Raw genomic sequence first — 26,310 nt, 5'->3', positions numbered from 1 at the left:
TGTCTGCCCCGGCTTGGATGGAGAAGAATGGTCCAGCATGGTCAAATGTGTTCAACAGTGGTGCAGAAGCAGTCCAGTATCGCTCAACTTTATACGACTCCAAGTCCAAATAATCAGTAGAGACAGCTGTAATCGCAAAGCTAGAGTGTTCAGAATAGTCGCTGTCCTGTGGATGTGTACACCAATGTACACTTACCATTCCCTGTTCCAGAGAGGTCTTACACTGTGGAAATGAGGGCTTTAGGCCCTGAATGTGTGGAAGGGAGAGCTCAGTATAAGCTCTTTGGACAGTAGAGAGAACTATAGCACCAGAATATGACTGGGGTGTTGGTCCAATGCCAATGTCACCTATAAATGACAGTAAGTCTGTACGACTAACACTATAGGTTAGGCCTGGTGCGATGTTGGTTACTGTTAATGCTCTTGTTGAATATTTCCCCGGTGTCATCCCAGGCTCTAAGGTGATGTGAGAGTATTGATCACTTGTAATTAAGGTGATTGACGACCTTAGTGTGATAGAAGCTATCAAAGCTGACGGCACTGAAATTATCTGAGTTGAAACTCTTCTTAGATGCCAGGATGATTGTGTTGATGATGAAGCATTGGGACTCACTGTTTGTGTTACTTTGTTTGGGTCAGAATAAACAGGTGTGCTCATCATCATCACCCCTAACCCTGAGAGCAAGGTCACTGAAACCATGTCGCTGAGATCCAGTCGCGAAGCAATTATTGTCAAGCTGCCAGTAACCGAGAACACTGACGTGGATGATGATGGCGGCAACAAGGATGGCGTCTTTAGACTCTCTTCAATAAACAATGGCGATGCTGTGTTGGATGGATGGATTTGTACACTATATAACCCAACATTTAAAGGTAAAGTTTGTGTAGCTGTCGTCAGAGTTGTCCCCTGTGTTGACAACATAACTGGCATCGAACCCTCCAGTTCCACTTCCGTTTGTTGATGTACTTTTGACACATCTGGTGATAAGCCAGATGACGGTTCTCTTGGAAACGATGTGGTTGGAGGAAAATAGTGAAGCATGTCTGTTTGTTGGGTTAATGTCTCAGTAAGGATAGATGGCCTCGCTGTTGTACTTTTAATAATTTCATGTTGTACAGGTATAGTTACCTGCTCAGTTACTAACAAAATATCTGGAGATTTGTTTTGAGACATTATATGTGTTAATACCTCAGTCCTTAGAAGTGGGGTTGGGGACAGCTCTTGCATCAACTGAAGAGATTGTAACTTGGACAATGCTGTCACTGATGCTGTCCAAAATGATGAAATGAACGCTGTTGTGTTCAGCCTTATACCAACGTCTCCTGTTTGATGGGGAGCCGATGAGAATCGATGGACTGACAGTGTTTCTGTGGCTGTAGGTTGGTCTTCTGTGGACTTTAGTATGTGTGTGATGTGATCTATGAGGTGGAAAAAAAACAATTCATGAATTTCTACAGGATTTTAAAATAGAAAAGAGAGGTTGCACAACGAAACGTTGGTAAATAAAACGTTGTTTGGCATCGGGACTATGAGTTGTGGGACCTTTCCTTTCTATTTTATCTCCCGTGGTCAGCACCTCCCTACTCTTGGTGTGCACTCCTACCTTTTTGTTCCCTTTCTACAGGATTTTTAAAAAATTGTAAAAAGTGTGATACAACTAATTGTTGTACCACATTTATTCATCGTTCAGGAATAACGTACATTCTTAAAGATTATCAGAAGGGGGTGGATCTAATTGTAGATCTGCTTGTAGATTGACTATTTTAACTAGGTCTTATTTTCATACGATTGGGTCCCACAGAATCACCACATTTCTGCTTTTGACTTGGATATAAACCGAAGACTAGGGACTCAAACAATCCTATATATTCTAGGTGTATAAAACACCACAGAGCTTATTCATTAAGCACTGGATGTCCACTTGACAGAGAGGTCACTGGGCTTAGACACAAACCTGAATGACTAGGGACCCAGAACAACCCAACCCTACATGGTCATGCAGAGGTCAAAACACCCAAGACTTACCCAGTGATCTCACTGAGATCTGGCTTTCTGATTCGGGGTGCCTGGTTCTATGAGACCCAGTCATGGAGGCGGGTTTTCCCTCTGTACCAGGGTTGATAGTCTGGATAGCAACAATGGGTCCTCTGTTATCATAGGTCAAGATGTGAGAAATGCTGGAGAAAACCAGGGTCTGTGTTGTCAGCGAAGGGTAAAAATAGTGACCGGTTCTGGTAGTGGTTGGTTGTGGCGGAAAGGGATAAACACCATCCGGTCTCCAACTTGATGATGTGCGGCGAGTGGTGTCAACGAATGGTTTCTCGCCGACCACAGTGTGAAAAAAATGACTTGGTTTTGATGGCTTCTCAAACTCCGCGGTTCTCCTGAATAAGAGGGAAGGTCGTTTTGATGGCGAGGCTGAGGTAGCTTCCAGCAGCTGTTCGTTACTGCCAGTCGGTTCTAGAAGGTTTGGTGTTTTCAAGGTAAAATGTTCGCTCACTTTCATGTAATGGGCAGAATGCTGCTCAGGGAACTCATTTGGTTGGCTGCAGGTCAGTCCCCTGCAGGTGGACAAACGAAAGGGAGCACGTGAATTCACACTGTACATTAGAGGAACTGTCTTGATTGAGGACAGGATAGTCGACGACGTCCGGATTCCCTGTGCCTCACTTGACATCACGTCAGTTCTGACGGATGTCTTTTGTATTTGCGTATGCTGCTCAGGAGCGAGTGTGAACGTCTCGAGGAGTGACACTGGCCACATGGGGTCCTGATGGGATGGGAGTGGTGATTGTAATAGTCCTATGCTGGCACTGAATATTGTAACATCAATTAAAGCCTGTGTATGTGTTGGCTTCACGTCCGTTGCCACTTGTTTTATACCATCATATTTAGATGAGAACCTGAGGCTTTGTGAATGCATGTGCATCCTTGGCGTGGTCAAGTTGAAAGGAGCATAGACTTGTGAATATTCTGTGAGCTTCGCAGTCTCTTGGAATTTACTCGGAGGTGGAACGACCATATGAGGTGTAGGTGTGTTTCTTGGCCCTCTTAACCCCCTCCTCACCATATGGCGCACCCCTTCAGCTGTACAAAGCACCCTCCAGCCCAGAACGGGAACTTCGAGCAAGCTGCGGATCTGTCCCTCAGTGGTACTGTGTTCCAGAACCATGGCCAAATCTGACAGTTGTTCCTCCCCTCCGCAACCGACGGTCCAGAAAAGCTCGCCGGTGTCTCCCACGATCCCTTGTGCCTCCTCGGCATCAGATTTGGACAATTTCTTACCGGTCTCTCCTTGCCTGCAGACTCTGAGGTTCTCTCGTCGGAGAGCAGAAGGTTTTCTCACAGAGAGGAGGCCAACAGAGCCCAGTGGCAGTCGGAGGTAGTCGGCCATGGTGCTGACCAAACGGAGACGCTGCCGTATTCCCAGGATCCCAGCATTCAACTGGAGGAGGAGGTCAGCCCAGATGATTGTCTCCCCCACAAGGCAGCCAAAACTGTCCGGGTCAGGTAAAAAGACAAAACTACATTATTATTATTATTATTATTATTATTATTATTATTATTATAAATAAAATCACACCCATGAAGTGAGGGGCACTCTAATCATCGTACATCAATCATCAAGAATGGTGGTCCCTTATTGGCCAAGGCCCACCGACGTACATATACCGATTCACTCAGACACATGACATAAATTCTCCGTTCATTGTCAATGGCATTTCTAATGTTTGTTCAGACGACACAAACATTAGTTCTTCGTTCATTGTCAATGACCTATATGGCATATATATATACTAGAATTTCGTGCCCGCTTCGCGGACACTTCATCCCAGAGTTACTTCGCCACGCACTATGGGAAGAAGGAAATTGCGGGAGTTGACTCCACATGTAGTAACGGATGGGTTATTAGTTATTATTATAGCACAATGACAATGATAACGTGCTGTTGTAGATTGTGAGAAAGGGATTTGAAAGCCAAGCGTTGTCAGTTTACTCACAGCACAGCACCGTCACTCCTGTCAGTTATTTCGTCCTGTATTGGTAGCCCAATATTGGCGTTTCACTTGAATAATGTTGTGTGCGCACGTGCGCGTGCGGAGAAAGACAGTTAGTTAATGAAACTGAAAATTATAACGTGCTGTCTCGCTGCCGTATAGCCTGCATGCCTATTCCTGTGTGTGTGTGTGTGTGTGTGTGTGTGGCGTTACGCATTTCACTTGAATAATGTTGTGTGCGCACGTGCGGAGAAACAGTTATTTAATGAAACTGAAAATTATAACGTGCTGTCTCGCCGCCGTATAGCCTGCATGCATATTCCTGTGTGTGTGTGTGTGCAAGGCAGGCGTGTGCGTGTGTGTGCAGGCGTGTGTAGTCGGCAGTTGGCTGGCAGGAGAAAATAGCAAAAGCTATACGTGTAATGTAAATATTTAGGCAAAATCCAAGTAGTGACAATGAACAATGTTGATTTAACTAAGGGATTCGCTGAGTCATTTATTTTGTAAATACAGAGATTTAGAAGGAATAAGCAAAATAGTGAGCCTATAATTCATCCCGTTCCTTCTTTCCGTTGTCCTGCGAGAGCCGATTCTCTTCTCCTGCAGTCGAGAGAACAGAGAAGACAGAGCAGTGTTGCCAGGTTTGCGAATTGTAAGCGAGTTGTAGTGTATGTAAGTAGCGTGGTTAAAGGCCTTGTCTCTGGGCCTGTTGGGGCAACAGGCCGAGGGGCAGCGTTGCCAGGTTTGCGAATTGTAAGCGAGTTGTAGTGTATGTAAGTAGCGTGGTTAAAGGCCTTGTTTCTGGGCCTGTTGGGGCAACAGCATAGGCAGCAGTGCTTAGTGTTCCGTGTAGGGAAGCCTCGGGGGTGTGGGTGATTGGGGCGAGAATGTTTGTATTAAACAAATGCATTGCCGGCGTGAGTGTGGGAGGGAGGCATTATTTTGGCAGTGCAAAGACTATTGTTTGACGGCTGGTGGTCTACTTTGGCGTCGGGTGCCTTATGAGGAGATAGCTTTTGAACACTGCGAAGGGTAAGTGTGTGACGTCACTGCCCGTGTGTGTGGGTGTAGTGTGTAAGATGGTGTTGTGGGTGTTGCAATAGCGACGTAGCTGTTGTGGCTTTGGGTTTCTTCTGGGTACAACGTATTGCGTACAGCTTTTTGGGTACCACTTCTTGCGTACAGCTTTTTGGGTACCACTTCTCCAATGTATAATAGATATATATATATTATATATATTTTTTAAATTGTGAGTTCCCAGCTTACCTTCCAGGGGTGGGGTGTGGATCCCCTTCACGTGTTGGGCCGTTGTTAACATGGAGATAGAAAGAGGCAGTACTTGTACACATAACTCCAGTGACAGACACTTTAAGATGGTAGATCCCACACTCCCCTCTCAGAGCCAGGCCAGACAGCCTGGTTGTCTGATGATCAAACGTCAGCCACTGGGGTAGTGGAGCTGCATCATCAGCCAATGATACCTGGGGATGAGAGGGATATTTAGTTATTGTGCTATTATGTTTTCAAGATATAAAATTAATGCTTCAAAGTAATCTATGTATATCGTCATAAAATAAAGCATTGATCTTAGTTTGAACATTTAAGCACTATTAATTAGTCTGCTATTTTTGAGGAGAAATGTAGAATAATCGTCCATGTAGTAGTGCATGGATGCATTTGCAATTGCTGTGGACTAGATGTAACTTGCATACAAGATTCACCAGTGGAATCTATCTACCAACAGCCAACGCTACCTGCCCCATGAACAGCTTACTCTTCTAAATCTTGACAGTTTTCTGACAGTTCTCAAATTATTTCATGTCAAGGACCCCAGAAATTTTATGAAATTGGCTGACGACCCCCATCTAAAAATATGTTATTCCAGGGACTCCCCATGAAGCAAGGTTTTGAGTTAAAAACGATCTCTCTGAATGAATATATATTCAAAGATGTGCACCACATTTTCAAGAAAAAAAAGAAAAAAAGCAGACCTACAAGCTCGTAGCGTGGCACTCGGTGCCGCGCTACGAGCTTGTAGGTCTGCTTTTTTTCAATAGCTTAAAGTATAACATAATGCTTAAAACACCAAAAGGGGAACCCGCGGTCCACCCAGAATGGGTTAAATAACGGTCATCTCACCTCGTAGCTGTGGGTCTGCTGTGCCATGAGTTCCGGGATAGCCGGGAGTTTGATGGAGAAATGTGTTCCTGCTGGGACGCTACAATTAGGAAGCCCACTGCTGAGTCTCATATGAGAAGGACAGAGTACTGGTGGGACGGCACATTTGGTCTGTAGCACGTCCCCCACCAGGAGGAGTAGCAGCAGCCTCAGTGAGAGGAGGACCAGGGTATTCCATGGCATGCTGCTGTTACTGGCCCAGTGGGTGATCACAACAGTGGGGTATGTTTGGGGGAGCATCCACACTTGTGCTGGGACTTGTGCGGTTTAGCATCCGGCTTCATGTCATGCTGTCATGTTTACTTCTGTCCATGTTCCATGACTAGATGACAGACGTATCATGAATCCCAGAGGAAAGTAGACCGCCCCTGAAATGGAAAACTAATATGTATTTCTTTGCGTTAATGATAATGTTCAAGAGAATACATTTGGTCCTTGATTAGCAATATATTTTTTAGAAAGATTCAGCTGTTTTCTGACTTCCATTCAGAGTCATTAATACATATTATTATGTATCTATCTCTATGTCGTTTATATCCAGTAAACCGCTGGTGCTCAAAGTGGGGTCCAGGATCCCCAGGGGCCCTTGTAGGGTTTCCAGGGAGTCCCCAGGCAAATTATTGATAGTTTGTCTGTAACTTAGAGAGTGTATACATGCCCCATCAGGGTCCATTTGGTTCAATTTGTGTACACTCTGAGTTATGGGTCTCCCCGTGGCTTAATGCCTAAACTCCTAACGTAAAGTAACCACATTGGGGGTCGTTGAAATTAAAACACTTGAGAACCATTGCAGTAAAATGTCTTCCACTATCAACCCTCTGTAAATCGATGCTTTACTTACAGTCCAGATGAACAGCTGAGCTCCATTTCTCAATAAGCGTACCACCGCAGATGTTTTACACATTACAAAAACAAACAAGCAATGGTGAAATGGTGTCCAAAGGTATGCGTGAATAGCAGAACATGATCCTTCAGGGCGATGCTATAGCTGTGTGGAGGTGCTTCTTGATGTGTGCATGCGTGTCCAGTTACATGGAGCTCTTGGTTGCTATGATACCATGAATGCTATCGGGAGCACCCAATCAATGAGTTCAGTGAGGTGAGATCACCTTTGATCGTGCTATAGTATAGTATTCATACAATACATTTTTAATGGAATTTGCTTTTAAATTAAAAATGTGAGATTATTCAAGGTAGGAATTATGTGACTGTACTGATCATAGTACCATCACGTCTAATAGCCGGCTATTGCTCAGTGGGATGGTCAAAAATGATGAAAAACGAGGATTAAAAAAGAAAATCAAAAATGATGAAAAACGGCGTGCTATAGTATGCCGTACGGTATGGGCTATAGCCCATGGTCAAAAATGATGAGAAACGAGGATAACTTTTTAATGCAGAATGAATGTTATTTTATTTACCGTTTTTGGCAGCCATCCTTAGCCTCCGGTAGCTTCCATGTTGTACGTATATAGTCATCGAATATCCAAAATCTCTTCGTGCACACGCGCACACACGCGATCTAAGCATTTTAGGGCTCAGAATCAGATTGAGATAAAGGACCATGTTTAGAGGTTGATAAAACATTCATTCAAGGTCACGCAATGAAAAATAATAGTCCGGGTGGCCGTGAGCGAGACTGGAGCCCAAATGGAGGGCAATCACTTTGCGATTCATACTCCTATTTTAGAGCCGAATAAAAGTCGCTTCGGCTCTGTAGAGCCTACAATGTGACGTCATTTGAGGTTCGGGGGGCGGGTACCGTCCTAAAGTTAACTCTTCGGTGCTACTGAAAACTTCTGACGAGCCGAAATCATTTCGGCACTACAGCGATAAAATAGGAGTATGAATCAGCCCTTACGTGTCAGCCGGATGAGGGCTCTTCTTCTTTGTTCATGTCGCTCATTTCACTGGCACTCGCATCAACGACAGCCTGCGTTCCATAGTTTAGTTTTAGTTCGTTTTTACTTATTGTTTTCAAATTCTGTTAGTTTTAGTTCTTTTGACAGCAAAATGTAAATGAAGGGGAAATGGTTCTTCTACCTTTTTAACCTGCCTGTGTTTCTTCTCTACTAACTTGCACCATCACATCTCATTGAGCTGACGCACGGTTCCGTGTTTGTCGGAGTGTAAACTAACTTGTGTCTCTGATGTAAAAAGAAAAAAGAAGAATTGTTTTTGAGCTGGAGTAATGCCTGGCTATAAACATGGGTTATAGCCCATGTTTTTTGAAATTTTGAAAAAAAAAGTTAGCCTCGTTTCTCATCATTTTGGACCATAGGCTATAGCCCATATCGTACGACATACTATAGCACGCCGTTTTTCATCATTTTGGAGGATTTGAAAAAAATAAAAAATAAATAAAAAAACGATGGGTTATAGCCCATGTTTTTTGAAATTTTGGAAAAAAAAGTTAGCCTCGTTTCTCATCATTTTGGACCATGGGCTATAGCCCATATCGTACGGCATACTATAGCACGCCGTTTTTCATCATTTTGGAGGATTTGAAAAAAATGAAAAAATAAAAAAATGATGGGTTATAGCCCATGTTTTTTGAAATGTTGAAAAAAAAAGTTAGCCTCGTTTCTCATCATTTTGGACCATGGGCTATAGCCCATATCGTACGGCATACTATAGCACGCCGTTTTTCATCATTTTGGAGGATTTGAAAAAAATGAAAAAATAAAAAAACGATGGGTTATAGCCCATGTTTTTTGAAATGTTGAAAAAAAAAGTTAGCCTCGTTTCTCATCATTTTGGACCATAGGCTATAGCCCATATCGTACGACATACAATAGCACGCCGTTTTTCATCATTTTGGAGGATTTGAAAAAAATGAAAAAATAAAAAAACGATGGGTTATAGCCCATGTTTTTTGAAATTTTGAAAAAAAAAGTTAGCCTCGTTTCTCATCATTTTGGACCATGGGCTATAGCCCATATCGTACGGCATACTATAGCACGCCGTTTTTCATCATTTTGGAGGATTTGAAAAAAATGAAAAAATAAAAAAACGATGGGTTATAGCCCATGTTTTTTGAAATGTTGAAAAAAAAAGTTAGCCTCGTTTCTCATCATTTTGGACCATGGGCTATAGCCCATATCGTACGGCATACTATAGCACGCCGTTTTTCATCATTTTGGAGGATTTGAAAAAAATAAAAAAATAAAAAAACGATGGGTTATAGCCCATGTTTTTTGAAATTTTGAAAAAAAAAGTTAGCCTCGTTTCTCATCATTTTGGACCATGGGCTATAGCCCATATCGTACGGCATACTATAGCACGCCGTTTTTCATCATTTTGGAGGATTTGAAAAAAATGAAAACAAACGATGGGTTATAGCCCATGTTTTTTGAAATTTTGAAAAAAAAAGTTAGCCTCGTTTCTCATCATTTTGGACCATGGGCTATAGCCCATATCGTACGGCATACTATAGCACGCCGTTTTTCATCATTTTGGAGGATTTGAAAAAAATAAAAAAATAAAAAAACCATGGGTTATAGCCCATGTTTTTTGAAAATTTGAAAAAAAAAGTTAGCCTCGTTTCTCATCATTTTGGACCATGGGCTATAGCCCATATCGTATGGCATACTATAGCACGCCGTTTTTCATCATTTTGGAGGATTTGAAAAAAATATAAAAATAAAAAAACGATGGGTTATAGCCCATGTTTTTTAAAATTTTGAAAAAAAAAGTTAGCCTCGTTTCTCATCATTTTGTACCATGGGCTATAGCCCATATCGTACGGCATACTATAGCACGCCGTTTTCCATCAATTTGGAGGATTTGAAAAAAATGAAAAAATAAAAAAACGATGGGTTATAGCCCATGTTTTTTGAAATTTTGAAAAAAAAAGTTAGCCTCGTTTCTTATCATTTTGGACCATGGGCTATAGCCCATATCGTACGGCATACTATAGCGCGCCGTTTTTCATCATTTTTGAGGATTTGAAAAAAATGACGAAATGACAAAAACGATGGGTTATAGCCCATGTTTTTAGAAATGTTGGAAAAAAAAGTTATCCTCGTTTCTCATCATTTTGGACCATGGGCTATAGCCCATATCGTACGGCATACTATAGCACGCCGTTTTTCATCATTTTGGAGGATTTGAAAAAAATAAAAAAATACAAAAACGATGGGTTATAGCCCATGTTTTTTGAAATTTTGAAAAAAAAAGTTAGCCTCGTTTCTCATCATTTTGGACCATGGGCTATAGCCCATATCGTACGGCATACTATAGCACGCCGTTTTTCATCATTTTGGAGGATTTGAAAAAAATGAAAACATGAAAAAACGATGGGTTATAGCCCATGTTTTTTGAAATTTTGAAAAAAAAAAGTTAGCCTCGTTTCTCATCATTTTGGACCATGGGCTATAGCCCATATCGTACGGCATACTATAGCACGCCGTTTTTCATCATTTTGGAGGATTTGAAAAAAATGAAAAAATAAAAAAACGATGGGTTATAGCCCATGTTTTTTGAAATTTTGAAAAAAAAAGTTAGCCTCGTTTCTCATCATTTTGGACCATGGGCTATAGCCCATATCGTACGGCATACTATAGCACGCCGTTTTTCATCATTTTGGAGGATTTGAAAAAAATTAAAAATTTAAAAAAACGATGGGTTATAGCCCATGTTTTTTGAAATTTTGGAAAAAAAAGTTAGCCTCGTTTCTCATCATTTTGGACCATGGGCTATAGCCCATATCGTACGGCATACTATAGCACGCCGTTTTTCATCATTTTGGAGGATTTGAAAAAAATGAAAAAATAAAAAAACGATGGGTTATAGCCCATGTTTTTTGAAATTTTGAAAAAAAAAGTTAGCCTCGTTTCTCATCATTTTGGACCATGGGCTATAGCCCATATCGTACGGCATACTATAGCACGCCGTTTTTCATCATTTTGGAGGATTTGAAAAAAATGAAAAAATAAAAAAACGATGGGTTATAGCCCATGTTTTTTGAAATTTTGAAAAAAAAAGTTAGCCTCGTTTCTCATCATTTTGGACCATGGGCTATAGCCCATATCGTACGGCATACTATAGCACGCCGTTTTTCATCATTTTGGAGGATTTGAAAAAAATGAAAAAATGAAAAAACGATGGGTTATAGCCCATGTTTTTTGAAATTTTGGAAAAAAAAGTTAGCCTCGTTTCTCATCATTTTGGACCATGGGCTATAGCCCATATCGTACGGCATACTATAGCACGCCGTTTTTCATCATTTTGGAGGATTTGAAAAAAATAAAAAAATACAAAAACGATGGGTTATAGCCCATGTTTTTTGAAATTTTGAAAAAAAAAGTTAGCCTCGTTTCTCATCATTTTGGACCATGGGCTATAGCCCATATCGTACGGCATACTATAGCACGCCGTTTTTCATCATTTTGGAGGATTTGAAAAAAATGAAAACATGAAAAAACGATGGGTTATAGCCCATGTTTTTTGAAATTTTGAAAAAAAAAAGTTAGCCTCGTTTCTCATCATTTTGGACCATGGGCTATAGCCCATATCGTACGGCATACTATAGCACGCTGTTTTTCATCATTTTGGAGGATTTGAAAAAAATGAAAAAATGAAAAAACGATGGGTTATAGCCCATGTTTTTTGAAATTTTGAAAAAAATGTTATCCTCATTTTTCATCATTTTTGAACATGGGCTATAGCCCCTACCGTACGGCATACTATAGCACGCCGTTTTTCATCATTTTTGAGGATTTGAAGAAAATTCAAAATTTCAAAAAACATGGGTTATAGCCCATCGTTTTTTGAATTTTTGAAAAAAATGTTATCCTCATTTTACATCATTTTTGAACATGGGCTATAGCCCCTACCGTACGGCATACTATAGCACGCCGTTTTTCATCATTTTTGAGGATTTGAAGAAAATTCAAAATTTCAAAAAACATGGGTTATAGCCTATGTTTTGAAATTTTGAAAAAAATGTTATCCTCATTTTTCATCATTTTTGAACATGGGCTATAGCCCCTACCGTACGGCATACTATAGCACGCCGTTTCTCATCATTTTTGAGGATTTGAAGAAAATTCAAAATTTCAAAAAACATGGGTTATAGCCCATCGTTTTTTGAATTTTTGAAAAAAATGTTATCCTCATTTTACATCATTTTTGAACATGGGCTATAGCCCCTACCGTACGGCATACTATAGCACGCCGTTTTTCATCATTTTTGAGGATTTGAAGAAAATTCAAAATTTCAAAAAACATGGGTTATAGCCTATCGTTTTTTGAATTTTTGAAAAAAACGTTATCCTCATTTTTCATCATTTTTGAACATGGGCTATAGCCCCTACCGTACGGCATACTATAGCACGCTGTTTTTCATCATTTTTGAGGATTTGAAGAAAATTCAAAATTTCAAAAAACATGGGTTATAGCCCATCGTTTTTTGAATTTTTGAAAAAAATGTTATCCTCATTTTTCATCATTTTTGAACATGGGCTATAGCCCCTACCGTACGGCATACTATAGCACGCCGTTTTTCATGATTTTTGAGGATTTGAAGAAAATTCAAAATTTCAAAAAACATGGGTTATAGCCCATCGTTTTTTGAATTTTTGAAAAAAATGTTATCCTCATTTTTCATCATTTTTGAACATGGGCTATAGCCCCTACCGTACGGCATACTATAGCACGCTGTTTTTCATCATTTTTGAGGATTTGAAGAAAATTCAAAATTTCAAAAAACATGGGTTATAGCCCATCGTTTTTTGAATTTTTGAAAAAAATGTTATCCTCATTTTTCATCATTTTTGAACATGGGCTATAGCCCCTACCGTACGGCATACTATAGCACGCCGTTTTTCATCATTTTTGAGGATTTGAAGAAAATTCAAAATTTCAAAAAACATGGGTTATAGCCCATCGTTTTTTGAATTTTTGAAAAAAATGTTATCCTCATTTTACATCATTTTTGAACATGGGCTATAGCCCCTACCGTACGGCATACTATAGCACGCCGTTTTTCATCATTTTTGAGGATTTGAAGAAAATTCAAAATTTCAAAAAACATGGGTTATAGCCTATGTTTTGAAATTTTGAAAAAAATGTTATCCTCATTTTTCATCATTTTTGAACATGGGCTATAGCCCCTACCGTACGGCATACTATAGCACGCCGTTTCTCATCATTTTTGAGGATTTGAAGAAAATTCAAATTTTCAAAAAACATGGGTTATAGCCCATCGTTTTTTGAATTTTTGAAAAAAATGTTATCCTCATTTTACATCATTTTTGAACATGGGCTATAGCCCCTACCGTACGGCATACTATAGCACGCCGTTTTTCATCATTTTTGAGGATTTGAAGAAAATTCAAAATTTCAAAAAACATGGGTTATAGCCTATCGTTTTTTGAATTTTTGAAAAAAATGTTATCCTCATTTTTCATCATTTTTGAACATGGGCTATAGCCCCTACCGTACGGCATACTATAGCACGCTGTTTTTCATCATTTTTGAGGATTTGAAGAAAATTCAAAATTTCAAAAAACATGGGTTATAGCCCATCGTTTTTTGAATTTTTGAAAAAAATGTTATCCTCATTTTTCATCATTTTTGAACATGGGCTATAGCCCCTACCGTACGGCATACTATAGCACGCTGTTTTTCATCATTTTTGAGGATTTGAAGAAAATTCAAAATTTCAAAAAACATGGGTTATAGCCCATCGTTTTTTGAATTTTTGAAAAAAATGTTATCCTCATTTTTCATCATTTTTGAATTTTGAAAAATTGTGGAGTATTGCGTATTATGTATTAAGTTAAGTACAAGAAATGAAGTAAAGTAAAATAGAGAAAAGAAGAGAAAAGACTGAAGGATCCAAGTCGACCCCCCCCATTCATGTGCAAGCAGGCAAAGTGGTCAGTATTGTATTTGTTTGTGAAGGTGTATGTATTATCTGAATGTAACAATATGTCCTAAGTAAATGTTTTGTGTCTTTTGTTTTGTACGTCAGTTCTACGGTGTTTTACAGCACAGTGGTGTTAATAAACAGCAGTAAAAAAGAACTCCGAGTCTCGTGCGATGGATGGGCGGCACAGTAGAACACAACACTACGATGGTGAAGGCTCCTTGACGTCGACAGAACACCTAGAAGACAAAGCTACACAGCACACGCTGTGAACGAGGAGGTACTGTTTGGACTGGTTGCGATTAGTACAAGCCAAGTGGACAGTGCTAAACAAGCAAGCTCGTTGAAGAAATTAGCACAAGGGTTCACTGCCTTTTAAGTTTCTATCGCACCAAAGTTGAGTCTGTGTATCTCCTTAAAGCAACAGTGCAGACATTTTCTTCTTGGCAATTGAATTGAGAGAAAAGGAACAATGAATATAGTCTGAATGAAGAGACTTAAGTGAAAACACCTTTGAGGTGAAAAGAATGAACAAAAACGATGGGTTATAGCCCATGTTTTGAAAATTTGAAAAAAATGTTATCCTCATTTTTCATCATTTTTGAACATGGGCTATAGCCCCTACCGTACGGCATACTATAGCACGCCGTTTTTCATCATTTTTGAGGATTTGAAGAAATTTCAAAATTTCAAAAAACATGGGTTATAGCCCATCGTTTTTTGAATTTTTGAAAAAAATGTTATCCTCATTTTACATCATTTTTGAACATGGGCTATAGCCCCTACCGTACGGCATACTATAGCACGCCGTTTTTCATCATTTTTGAGGATTTGAAGAAAATTCAAAATTTCAAAAAACATGGGTTATAGCCTATCGTTTTTTGAATTTTTGAAAAAAATGTTATCCTCATTTTTCATCATTTTTGAACATGGGCTATAGCCCCTACCGTACGGCATACTATAGCACGCTGTTTTTCATCATTTTTGAGGATTTGAAGAAAATTCAAAATTTCAAATAACATGGGTTATAGCCCATCGTTTTTTGAATTTTTGAAAAAAATGTTATCCTCATTTTTCATCATTTTTGAACATGGGCTATAGCCCCTACCGTACGGCATACTATAGCACGCCGTTTTTCATGATTTTTGAGGATTTTAAGAAAATTCAAAATTTCAAAAAACATGGGTTATAGCCCATCGTTTTTTGAATTTTTGAAAAAAAAATTATCCTCATTTTTCATCATTTTTGAACATGGGCTATAGCCCCTACCGTACGGCATACTATAGCACGCTGTTTTTCATCATTTTTGAGGATTTGAAGAAAATTCAAAATTTCAAAAAACATGGGTTATAGCCCATCGTTTTTTGAATTTTTGAAAAAAATGTTATCCTCATTTTTCATCATTTTTGAACATGGGCTATAGCCCCTACCGTACGGCATACTATAGCACGCCGTTTTTCATCATTTTTGAGGATTTGAAGAAAATTCAAAATTTCAAAAAACATGGGTTATAGCCCATCGTTTTTTGAATTTTTGAAAAAAATGTTATCCTCATTTTTCATCATTTTTGAACATGGGCTATAGCCCCTACCGTACGGCATACTATAGCACGCTGTTTTTCATCATTTTTGAGGATTTGAAGAAAATTCAAAATTTCAAAAAACATTGGTTATAGCCCATCGTTTTTTGAATTTTTGGAAAAAAAATGATCCTCATTTTTCATCATTTTTGAACATGGGCTATAGCCCCTACCGTACGGCATACTATAGCACGCCGTTTTTCATTTTTGAGGATTTGAAGAAAATTCAAAATTTCAAAAAACATGGGTTATAGCCCATCGTTTTTTGAAAATTTGAAAAAAATGTTATCCTCATTTTTCATCATTTTTGAACATGGGCTATAGCCCGTACCGTACGGCATACTATAGCACGCCGTTTTTCAACATTTTTGAGGATTTGAAGAAAATTCAAAATTTCAAAAAACATGGGTTATAGCCTATGTTTTGAAATTTTGAAAAAAATGTTATCCTCATTTTTCATCATTTTTGAACATGGGCTATAGCCCCTACCGTACGGCATACTATAGCACGCCGTTTCTCATCATTTTTGAGGATTTGAAGAAAATTCAAAATTTCAAAAAACATGGGTTATAGCCCATCGTTTTTTGAATTTTTGAAAAAAATGTTATCCTCATTTTACATCATTTTTGAACATGGGCTATAGCCCCTACCGTACGGCATACTATAGCACGCCGTTTTTCATCATTTTTGAGGATTTGAAGAAAATTCAAAATTTCAAAAAACATGGGTTATAGCCTATCGTTTTTTGAATTTTTGAAAAAAACGTTATCCTCATTTTTCATCATTTTTGAACATGGGCTATAGCCCCTACCGTACGGCATACTATAGCACGCTGTTTTTCATCATTTTTGAGGATTTGAAGAAAATTCAAAATTTCAAAAAACATGGTTTATAGCCCATCGTTTTTTGAATTTTTGAAAAAAATGTTATCCTCATTTTTCATCATTTTTGAACATGGGCTATAGCCCCTACCGTACGGCATACTATAGCACGCCGTTTTTCATGATTTTTGAGGATTTGAAGAAAATTCAAAATTTCAAAAAACATGGGTTATAGCCCATCGTTTTTTGAATTTTTGAAAAAAATGTTATCCTCATTTTTCATCATTTTTGAACATGGGCTATAGCCCCTACCGTACGGCATACTATAGCACGCTGTTTTTCATCATTTTTGAGGATTTGAAGAAAATTCAAAATTTCAAAAAACATGGGTTATAGCCCATCGTTTTTTTAATTTTTGAAAAAAATGTTATCCTCATTTTTCATCATTTTTGAACATGGGCTATAGCCCCTACCGTACGGCATACTATAGCACGCCGTTTTTCATCATTTTTGAGGATTTGAAGAAAATTCAAAATTTCAAAAAACATGGGTTATAGCCCATCGTTTTTTGAATTTTTGAAAAAAATGTTATCCTCATTTTTCATCATTTTTGAATTTTGAAAAATTGTGGAGTATTGCGTATTATGTATTAAGTTAAGTACAAGAAATGAAGTAAAGTAAAATAGAGAAAAGAAGAGAAAAGACTGAAGGATCCAAGTCGACCCCCCCCATTCATGTGCAAGCAGGCAAAGTGGTCAGTATTGTATTTGTTTGTGAAGGTGTATGTATTATCTGAATGTAACAATATGTCCTAAGTAAATGTTTTGTGTCTTTTGTTTTGTACGTCAGTTCTACGGTGTTTTACAGCACAGTGGTGTTAATAAACAGCAGTAAAAAAGAACTCCGAGTCTCGTGCGATGGATGGGCGGCACAGTAGAACACAACACTACGATGGTGAAGGCTCCTTGACGTCGACAGAACACCTAGAAGACAAAGCTACACAGCACACGCTGTGAACGAGGAGGTACTGTTTGGACTGGTTGCGATTAGTACAAGCCAAGTGGACAGTGCTAAACAAGCAAGCTCGTTGAAGAAATTAGCACAAGGGTTCACTGCCTTTTAAGTTTCTATCGCACCAAAGTTGAGTCTGTGTATCTCCTTAAAGCAACAGTGCAGACATTTTCTTCTTGGCAATTGAATTGAGAGAAAAGGAACAATGAATATAGTCTGAATGAAGAGACTTAAGTGAAAACACCTTTGAGGTGAAAAGAATGAACAAAAACGATGGGTTATAGCCCATGTTTTGAAATTTTGAAAAAAATGTTATCCTCATTTTTCATCATTTTTGAACATGGGCTATAGCCCCTACCGTACGGCATACTATAGCACGCCGTTTTTCATCATTTTTGAGGATTTGAAGAAATTTCAAAATTTCAAAAAACATGGGTTATAGCCCATCGTTTTTTGAATTTTTGAAAAAAATGTTATCCTCATTTTACATCATTTTTGAACATGGGCTATAGCCCCTACCGTACGGCATACTATAGCACGCCGTTTTTCATCATTTTTGAGGATTTGAAGAAAATTCAAAATTTCAAAAAACATGGGTTATAGCCTATCGTTTTTTGAATTTTTGAAAAAAATGTTATCCTCATTTTTCATCATTTTTGAACATGGGCTATAGCCCCTACCGTACGGCATACTATAGCACGCTGTTTTTCATCATTTTTGAGGATTTGAAGAAAATTCAAAATTTCAAAAAACATGGGTTATAGCCCATCGTTTTTTGAATTTTTGAAAAAAATGTTATCCTCATTTTTCATCATTTTTGAACATGGGCTATAGCCCCTACCGTACGGCATACTATAGCACGCCGTTTTTCATGATTTTTGAGGATTTTAAGAAAATTCAAAATTTCAAAAAACATGGGTTATAGCCCATCGTTTTTTGAATTTTTGAAAAAAAAATTATCCTCATTTTTCATCATTTTTGAACATGGGCTATAGCCCCTACCGTACGGCATACTATAGCACGCTGTTTTTCATCATTTTTGAGGATTTGAAGAAAATTCAAAATTTCAAAAAACATGGGTTATAGCCCATCGTTTTTTGAATTTTTGAAAAAAATGTTATCCTCATTTTTCATCATTTTTGAACATGGGCTATAGCCCCTACCGTACGGCATACTATAGCACGCCGTTTTTCATCATTTTTGAGGATTTGAAGAAAATTCAAAATTTCAAAAAACATGGGTTATAGCCCATCGTTTTTTGAATTTTTGAAAAAAATGTTATCCTCATTTTTCATCATTTTTGAACATGGGCTATAGCCCCTACCGTACGGCATACTATAGCACGCTGTTTTTCATCATTTTTGAGGATTTGAAGAAAATTCAAAATTTCAAAAAACATTGGTTATAGCCCATCGTTTTTTGAATTTTTGGAAAAAAAATGATCCTCATTTTTCATCATTTTTGAACATGGGCTATAGCCCCTACCGTACGGCATACTATAGCACGCCGTTTTTCATCATTTTTGAGGATTTGAAGAAAATTCAAAATTTCAAAAAACATGGGTTATAGCCCATCGTTTTTTGAAAATTTGAAAAAAATGTTATCCTCATTTTTCATCATTTTTGAACATGGGCTATAGCCCGTACCGTACGGCATACTATAGCACGCCGTTTTTCAACATTTTTGAGGATTTGAAGAAAATTCAAAATTTCAAAAAACATGGGTTATAGCCCATCGTTTTTTGAATTTTTGAAAAAAATGTTATCCTCATTTTTCATCGTTTTTGAACATGGGCTATAGCCCCTACCGTACGGCATACTATAGGACGCCGTTTTTCATCATTTTTGAGGATTTGAAGAAAATTCAAATTTTCAAAAAACATGGGTTATAGCCCATCGTTTTTTGAATTTTTGAAAACATGGTTTGTTTTGTGTCATCTAACTTTATGCATTCGTGTAAGATAAAAATGCAAACTTACTCGTATAGGTCCCTGACCTTGTATGTTACTTCAGGTTGGTTCTGTTCTGGCAGACGTGCAGCGCTTGCGTGGGAACCTGCCGTGGGAACGACTGGATAGTTTCATGAGGTGGTTGTTACAGAATAGCTACTCTAGCTTGAGATTGGTTGTGAGAGTCATTATTCAATCTTCCCTCTTTGTTATTTTTCATGAAGTGATTCGTTAGTATGCCCAGTTTGCAGGTTGTATTATCTCGCTATGAGATTTGATCCGATAACTTAACCTAACTGCGATATATGGTTGAATGGTAAATATTATGTAGAACTTCACTATAGAGTGCAGGGGGTGTCTTGATAGGCGTGCTCCTCACTAGAGTATAGTTGCGGCTAACTCTGAATGTTGTTCAAGTTAAGGAAACGTAAACCAAGTTAATTCTGGTGTACCCTGTATTTTATGCGTTTGGGAGGGTTGTGCCCAGAATGAAAATGTTGTTCAAACTGTGTTTGATTTTGGGGGTGGGGGTGTTACGGCCGCAGGCCTATATATGTCTTTGTCTGCGTGGTGCGCACAGTGCGCGCCACGTTGCCTAACCCAGCCCTGTAGGTCCGTCAGCACAGCCGTTGGTGGGGAGCATTGCCGCCGCTCCGCTGTTGGTCGCCCGCTCCGCATCTCGCTCCTCCAACCAGCTTCTACACCTGCGCCCACCTGACGGCATAAAGGCGTCCTGAAGCCTTCACTCCGGGCCGCTGTCCAAACAGTCACTCCAGAGTGGAGCCGGCTAGAGGCAGCGCGCCCTCCGTGCAGCAAGAGAATGCACGGAGTATCACAATACAACCCCCCGTATAGCAAGAGTTGCTGTGATGAGTTTATTGTGTCACTTCTATGTTCTGAGCACCTGTCCACGGAAGCCTGCTTTTTGTACAGTTTATTAGATTAGAGTAGAGTAGGCAATAGTAGGGCACTATTGTCACCTTATTTTCGGTGGTTAGTTTAGTATGTCTAAAACTTAAGAGGTTAGTTTTAGTATGCTTTTGATTATTTCCCTTAGTTGCTCCGTGTGTCATTTATGTTTGTAAAAGAGAACGTAATTCATATTGAATACTTATATATATTGTTCCTATCATTTGTACGCCACTGAATAAGCAATAAAACAACTTTGACATTTTACCACCTTGCCTTCTTAACCGTCCTAGACTCGGTGAGTCGTAACATACCCAAATAGTTGAATACACAAAAGCTAAGGCACTGGTACTGGTACTTCTGGTTTACCGGAACGGGGTTCAACTCCCTGCAGTGCCCTGCTCAATGTGTTGTATTTACCGAAAAAATTGCGGAGGATGAGAAACATTAGTTTCGGATTAATTGCGGAAATTGCGGAAATTGGAAATTGCGGAAATTGCGGAATATTGCGGAATATTGCGGAATATTGCGGAAAAATTGCGGAAATTGCGGAATTTGCAAAATGCAGAAATTGCAAATTGCGGAATATTGCGGAAAAATTGCGGAAATTGCGTAATTTGAAAAATGCAGAAATTGCAAATTGCGGAAATTGCGGAATATTGCGGAAAAATTGCGGAAATTGCGGAATTTGCAAAATGCAGAAATTGCAAATTGCGGAAATTGCGGAAAAATTGCGGAAATTGCGGAATTTGAAAATTGCGGAATATTGCGGAAAAAATGCGGAAATTGCGGAATTTGCAAAATGCAGAAATTGCAAATTGCGGAAATGGTAATTGCGGAAATTGCGGAAATGGAAATTGCGGAAATTGCGGAAATTGCGGAATTGCGGAAATGGTAATTGCGGAAATTGCGGAATTGCGGAAATGGTAATTGCGGAAATGGTAATTGCGGAAATTGCGGAAATTGCGGAATTGCTGAAATGGTAATTGCGGAAATTGCGGAAATTGCGGAAATGGTAATTGCGGAAATTGATCCAAGGCACCTTGGGGCATTCAGCAGATGTCTCCTGGTGCTTTTGAGTTTTTCTTTTTTATTCAAGAAAGTCAGTGTGCAAAGCAAAGCATCACAGAGACACATGAATAATGTGGGATTTGAACCGTGGACCTGTGGATGACAAGTACAGCCAGGAAATACAACACATTGAGCAGGGCACTTTTTACAGGAAATGTTTTATTTTAGACAATTTGAATGCATGCCAGAAAGAAGTGTGGCGTTACAGCAGGTGGCAGCACCTGCCCAGTCAGCAAAGAACTCCCAAGACAAGAAGGGAGACCCTGGAAGATCTATGAGTCAACCAACCAACAACACTGTCAGATTTCAGTGGATACATGTCCTGCTGTCATTGTTATTGCATTGTCACATCACTCAAGTCCTGTATTATAATAAGGGAATGGGGGAGACAGAGAGAGGGACGGGACATGTGACATTGTGGAGTAAAAAGTTTTGGGTCAGAGTATCGGGGAAAGCCGGACGGTCGGTATCCTTGATTTGGCAAAGAGGACAAAAGTAATTCACACCTTGGTTTTAGGGAACGTCACCTCTCTGACACAAAAATCACTTTTAAAGAGACATTAGAAAAAAGATGCACTTAACTGTAGGTAGCATTCACATGCAGTATAACACCTCCTCTGCTCAGACTAGTTTTAAACATTGTTCCGCACTATTTCATACAGAAAGAGAGAGAGATTCACAGCTAACGTTTTTCAGTTTTTGGGGGTATTATCTTACAAATAATGGTTATTGTATGAATGAATGACATGTTGGGAGGTGTTTGGGGGATGGTGGGACTACGACTAGTGAATTAAATAACCCGTCATGAAAACACAAAAGAAGAGAGAATTCTCTGCAAACGCAGCAAAATGAGAAAATTGTGCTTATCATTGTTCAGGGTCTCTTGCGGAGACTTGAGCCTGATTTATACTTTGTTGTACGATGTGTCGTATGCTGAAAATAGCTGCTCGACAAAGCTTGTCGGTCAGCTATTTTCAGGAAGCGACGCCGGAATCTGAAAAGAGTATAAGTTCAGCATTACTGAATTTATACTTCATCGAGCAGCCACATTGTAGGACAAAAACACCGTATTTGAAACTGAGAAATGTGTTGACGTGTTCGACAAAGTATAGGCTGAATTAGCCCTGAAGGTGCATTCACACAGGGAACGATAAAAAATAACACTGTTGTCGGGCAGAAACCTCCTATCTCAAAATTAGTTATTTTATTTTTTCTTAAATGAACGCCTTACTTGATCATATCAAATAAAATCGACGTCAAATAAAAGCATTAAAAGTAGCAAATCCACAAGCTCGAAAAGTGGCACATAGAGGTATTTTGAGCTTGTCGATCTCCTACTTTAGCTACTTTTGAATTTGAAACAGTTTTGGACATGTGAGGTTTCCACCCGACAGACGATAATCACTTCGCTGTGGTGCGTTCACACCGGACGCTACATTTTAGCTTGAAGCGATATCTCTATTCTCTGCCCCACATGCAAACACATACACTCTCTCTAGCAAAAACCTCTCCTTTTTTTTTTACTTCCTGCTCTGGGCTTCTAGGCATAAAAGCAAGAATATGTCTTGATGTAGCATCTTTCCATCGACTTAAGAGTAAGACTGATTCATGCCGCTTCAAAAATGTTGACGGCGCATCCGGTGTGAATGCACCTTGTGATACAGTTAATGACATAAATCCTTGTACTGGAGCGTCTAAACATAATTATTTGTCAACATACGCATCCCGCAAAACAAGAGATGATCAAAGAGATGACAAACTCACCAAGTTGGTCCATCAAACTGTTTTTTTTTTTCTTTTTAGTTTTTGTTACTGCTACTATTTCTCCAATATTGATGAGCCAAAAATACCATTATATCAAAAATAAATGCAACCCTTTCACAAAACAATGAGCAATAAATAATAAGTGGTGTTCTTGTACTGTATATATGTACATACACAAAGAGTTACGTTTGTTGTATATATGTACACAAAACAACTGGAGTTTCAGCATCATCGCCCACGACTGGAATTCATGTCCAGTGTCTATGAATCCCAGGAAAAAGTTAACAAAAATAACTTAAGACAGGATCCGTGTGGGATAATGGCAATCGATCAACTATGTTGCTTGCACATTTGCCCCAAAAAGAAGCAGTGGTGTTTATGGAAGAAGTAAATAATGATTTTCTTTTTTACTTTTAGATAGAAAAAAACAAAAGAATTCCATAAAATAACTGTCAAGAAATAGCTTATTGAAGTTATGAACATAGATCAACAACGTTGTCATGCATATCCCTGCCTTGGCTTGTCATGGCCAAGGGTCACGATGACGATGCATTTTGGCTGCACCAGGGCATGACTTTGCAGTTTTTGCATGTTAACCCTCGTGTTGATCTCCACAAAGGACACGAGCAGTGCTGATGCAGATCGCAACACCAACCAAACTTCCAGCTCCGTCGGCTGAGCTCTCGCAGTAAAAGCTTGAGCCTTTTATATACGCCCACAAAGAACTCCTGGTGACGCTCAGCGCTTTCAGACTGTGAACCAACGCACAGTTCTGCCGCTCTGAAAAATTGTGCTGGCTCGCTTCGGTTTCAGTCGACAGACAGAGGACCTCTTAATGAGCTGTTCATTGCAAAATAACAGTTTTTTTAATCCATCCGGCTCGAGGGCGTGCATTTGCGGTGAATGTCCACGTATGGATAAAAGTCTCCATTAAATGTCCTCCACCCGTGTTAACGTCCATCAGTGTAACGAGTGCACGTTATAATGTATATATGGAACAGATATATTATTCACTGATCCTCGCTTGATCGTGAACGCCTCCGTTGAAGACCCAGTCCCATACTGAAGTAGCTTATATACAGGAACCGTCCTGAACAAGCAGCCATGTCCTCACAGGCTCACACGTTTACACAATGCCTTTTAGTTTAGTTTAGTTTGTATCAGACACCGCTGTCCTGTTCAATGGTTGTGTATGCGCGTGTGCATGTGTGTTTGGTTCATAGTGCCCACCGTGAGCGAGCCTTTAAGACTTTCCATCTAGAATAACAGAGTTTAATACTGTTGTTCGTTGGGACTGCAGTTACGGACAGGGTTAATATTAAATGGGTGTACACACAGTATATGTATATCAATCTACTGGATGTATAAGTGTGTGCGAGAATTTGTCCTGTTTGTGTGTGTGTGTGTGTGTGTGTGTGTGTGTGTTCTGGTCACACGAGTGCGCCTCTGTGCTCAGACGCGGTCAGACACTGCGCGGTGGTCTTTGGAGCTCATGGGTCCTCCGGTTACGGCCCTTCTTGTTGTCCTGCATCCGTTTCCACTTGGCGGCCTGTTGGGGGTTTGCCCGCGCCGCCGGCTGGGAGCCTCCCGCTCCCTTCTGGCCGCTCTGGGCCCTCTGGTTATTCTTAGGGGCCTGTCCGCTCGCCGTGCCTACACTGGGCTGAGCCTTCTGGGCGCTCCGCGGTGTCCCCTCTGCGCCCTGCGCCGCAGCTTGAAGCCTCGGGCTGCTCGGCGGCGGGCCGCCCTGTTGCCTCTGGGCATTCAGCGCCGGGGTTTTCGTCCTCGGGGTGGAGTCGGGACCGGAGTCTGGCTTGTTGCCGCCGGGAGCCTTCGGCCTCTTCGGCTTGCGCTCTTTCCGCCAGACGCGGTCGCAGAACTCCTCCACGCTGTTGAGGTCCGGGTGGTCGAGCAGGGAGAGGAAGTCGCGGTACCACATCCTGTGTTTGGCCGTGTGGCCCATCGCGGCGCCCATGGCCGCGGCATTGATGGGCAGGATGTCGCCCAGCCGCTGCGTGGGGATGACCTGGAGGCTGAGGCGCAGCAGGGGCTGGATGAAGCCGTGCTCCACGGCGTGGCAGTGGTACACGCCCGAGTCCGACGGAGTCAGGCTGCGGATCAACAGACCCTGGTCCGTACAGACCAACCGCTCATCAAGCTTTATCTGAGAGAGAGAGAGAAACAAAAGACAAAAACATAAAAAAACTAGGTCGCTTACATTTCATGAGCTTTCATTACTGACAAAAAACACCTGAGGTAATGGGAATCACAGGGGTCAAGGGTCAAAGGTGAATCTAAACATCACCCTCCCTCTTTAGGGCGCACAATGCAAAAGTTCAAAGGTTATGGGTCATCATGGGTCAGTAGATGATAACGGTAGAGGAAAGGCGTCAGCACTGAGAGGATGTTTGTCTAATTAATGTGAAGCAGTGTGAAATACATCTGCGCAGATAGGAATGTGTGTGCGTGTGGCGTGTGTGTGCGTGCTTGCGTGCACGTGTCTGTGTCTGTGCGTGTGTGAGCGTTTTGGGTGGTCGCGGCCTAGGAAGGTTGAGAACAAATGACGTGGCATTTTTAATATGATAGGAGTAAGGATAATAATAATAATAATATTATCATTATAATTATCCTTACTCCTATTATGTTAAATATGCCACGTCATTGGTTCTCAACCTTTCTAGGCAGAGACCGCCCAAAATAATCCTATTTGAACAGGGGAACCCCCACCCTGATAAGCACTTAGAATTCTAGGAGTTGAGGCGTTACAGATACATTTTGTGCAAATAGCCGATCTACAAGCTCACAAAGCCTTCACAATTTTTGCCTTCAATATATTACAATTTTTGTTATTTTTGTTGTTTCTTATATAGTATTTTAACTCAAATCTTTGCTTCTGGGGAGATACCCGGAACAACATATTTTAAGATGGGGGTCGGCGGCCAATTATAAATTTTAAAGATCGAAACGTCAAATCGTCAAAAATGATGAAAAACGGCGTGCTATAGTATGCCGTACGATATAGGCTATAGCCCATGGTCCAAAATGATGAGAAACGAGGATAACTTTTTTTTTTTAATTTAAAAAAACATGGGCTATAACCCATCGTTTTTTTATTTTTTCATTTTTTTCAAATCCTCCAAAATGATGAAAAACAGCGTGC

At 39.9% G+C, this 26,310-nt stretch overlaps 1 protein-coding gene across 2 annotated transcripts in view; it reads right to left on the bottom strand.

The window, feature by feature from the left end:
• Positions 1-21,529: 21,529 nt before the first annotated feature.
• sema3aa (sema domain, immunoglobulin domain (Ig), short basic domain, secreted, (semaphorin) 3Aa) overlaps positions 21,530-26,310 on the bottom strand; it is a 62,185-nt gene continuing 57,404 nt past the window's right edge. The window contains exons 17-18 of one of the 2 annotated variants that reach the window (XR_013963627.1): positions 23,983-25,314; positions 21,530-23,950 (exon numbers count right to left, since the gene is read on the bottom strand). Coding sequence is in view for 1 of the 2 variants with exons in the window: in XM_080757964.1 (XP_080614090.1) it covers positions 24,616-25,314 (699 nt within the window). In the remaining variant the exon portion in view is untranslated. Of the gene's footprint in view, positions 25,315-26,310 lie in introns of both variants that reach the window. The other variant, XM_080757964.1, reaches the window with a different exon arrangement.

Source organism: Protomyctophum bolini, assembly GCF_963924005.1.
Source record: "Protomyctophum bolini genome assembly, chromosome: 23".
Lineage (NCBI taxonomy): Eukaryota > Metazoa > Chordata > Actinopteri > Myctophiformes > Myctophidae > Protomyctophum > Protomyctophum bolini.
The sequence above is the reverse complement of the archived record's forward strand: the minus strand, read 5'-3'. Positions and strand labels throughout refer to the sequence as shown.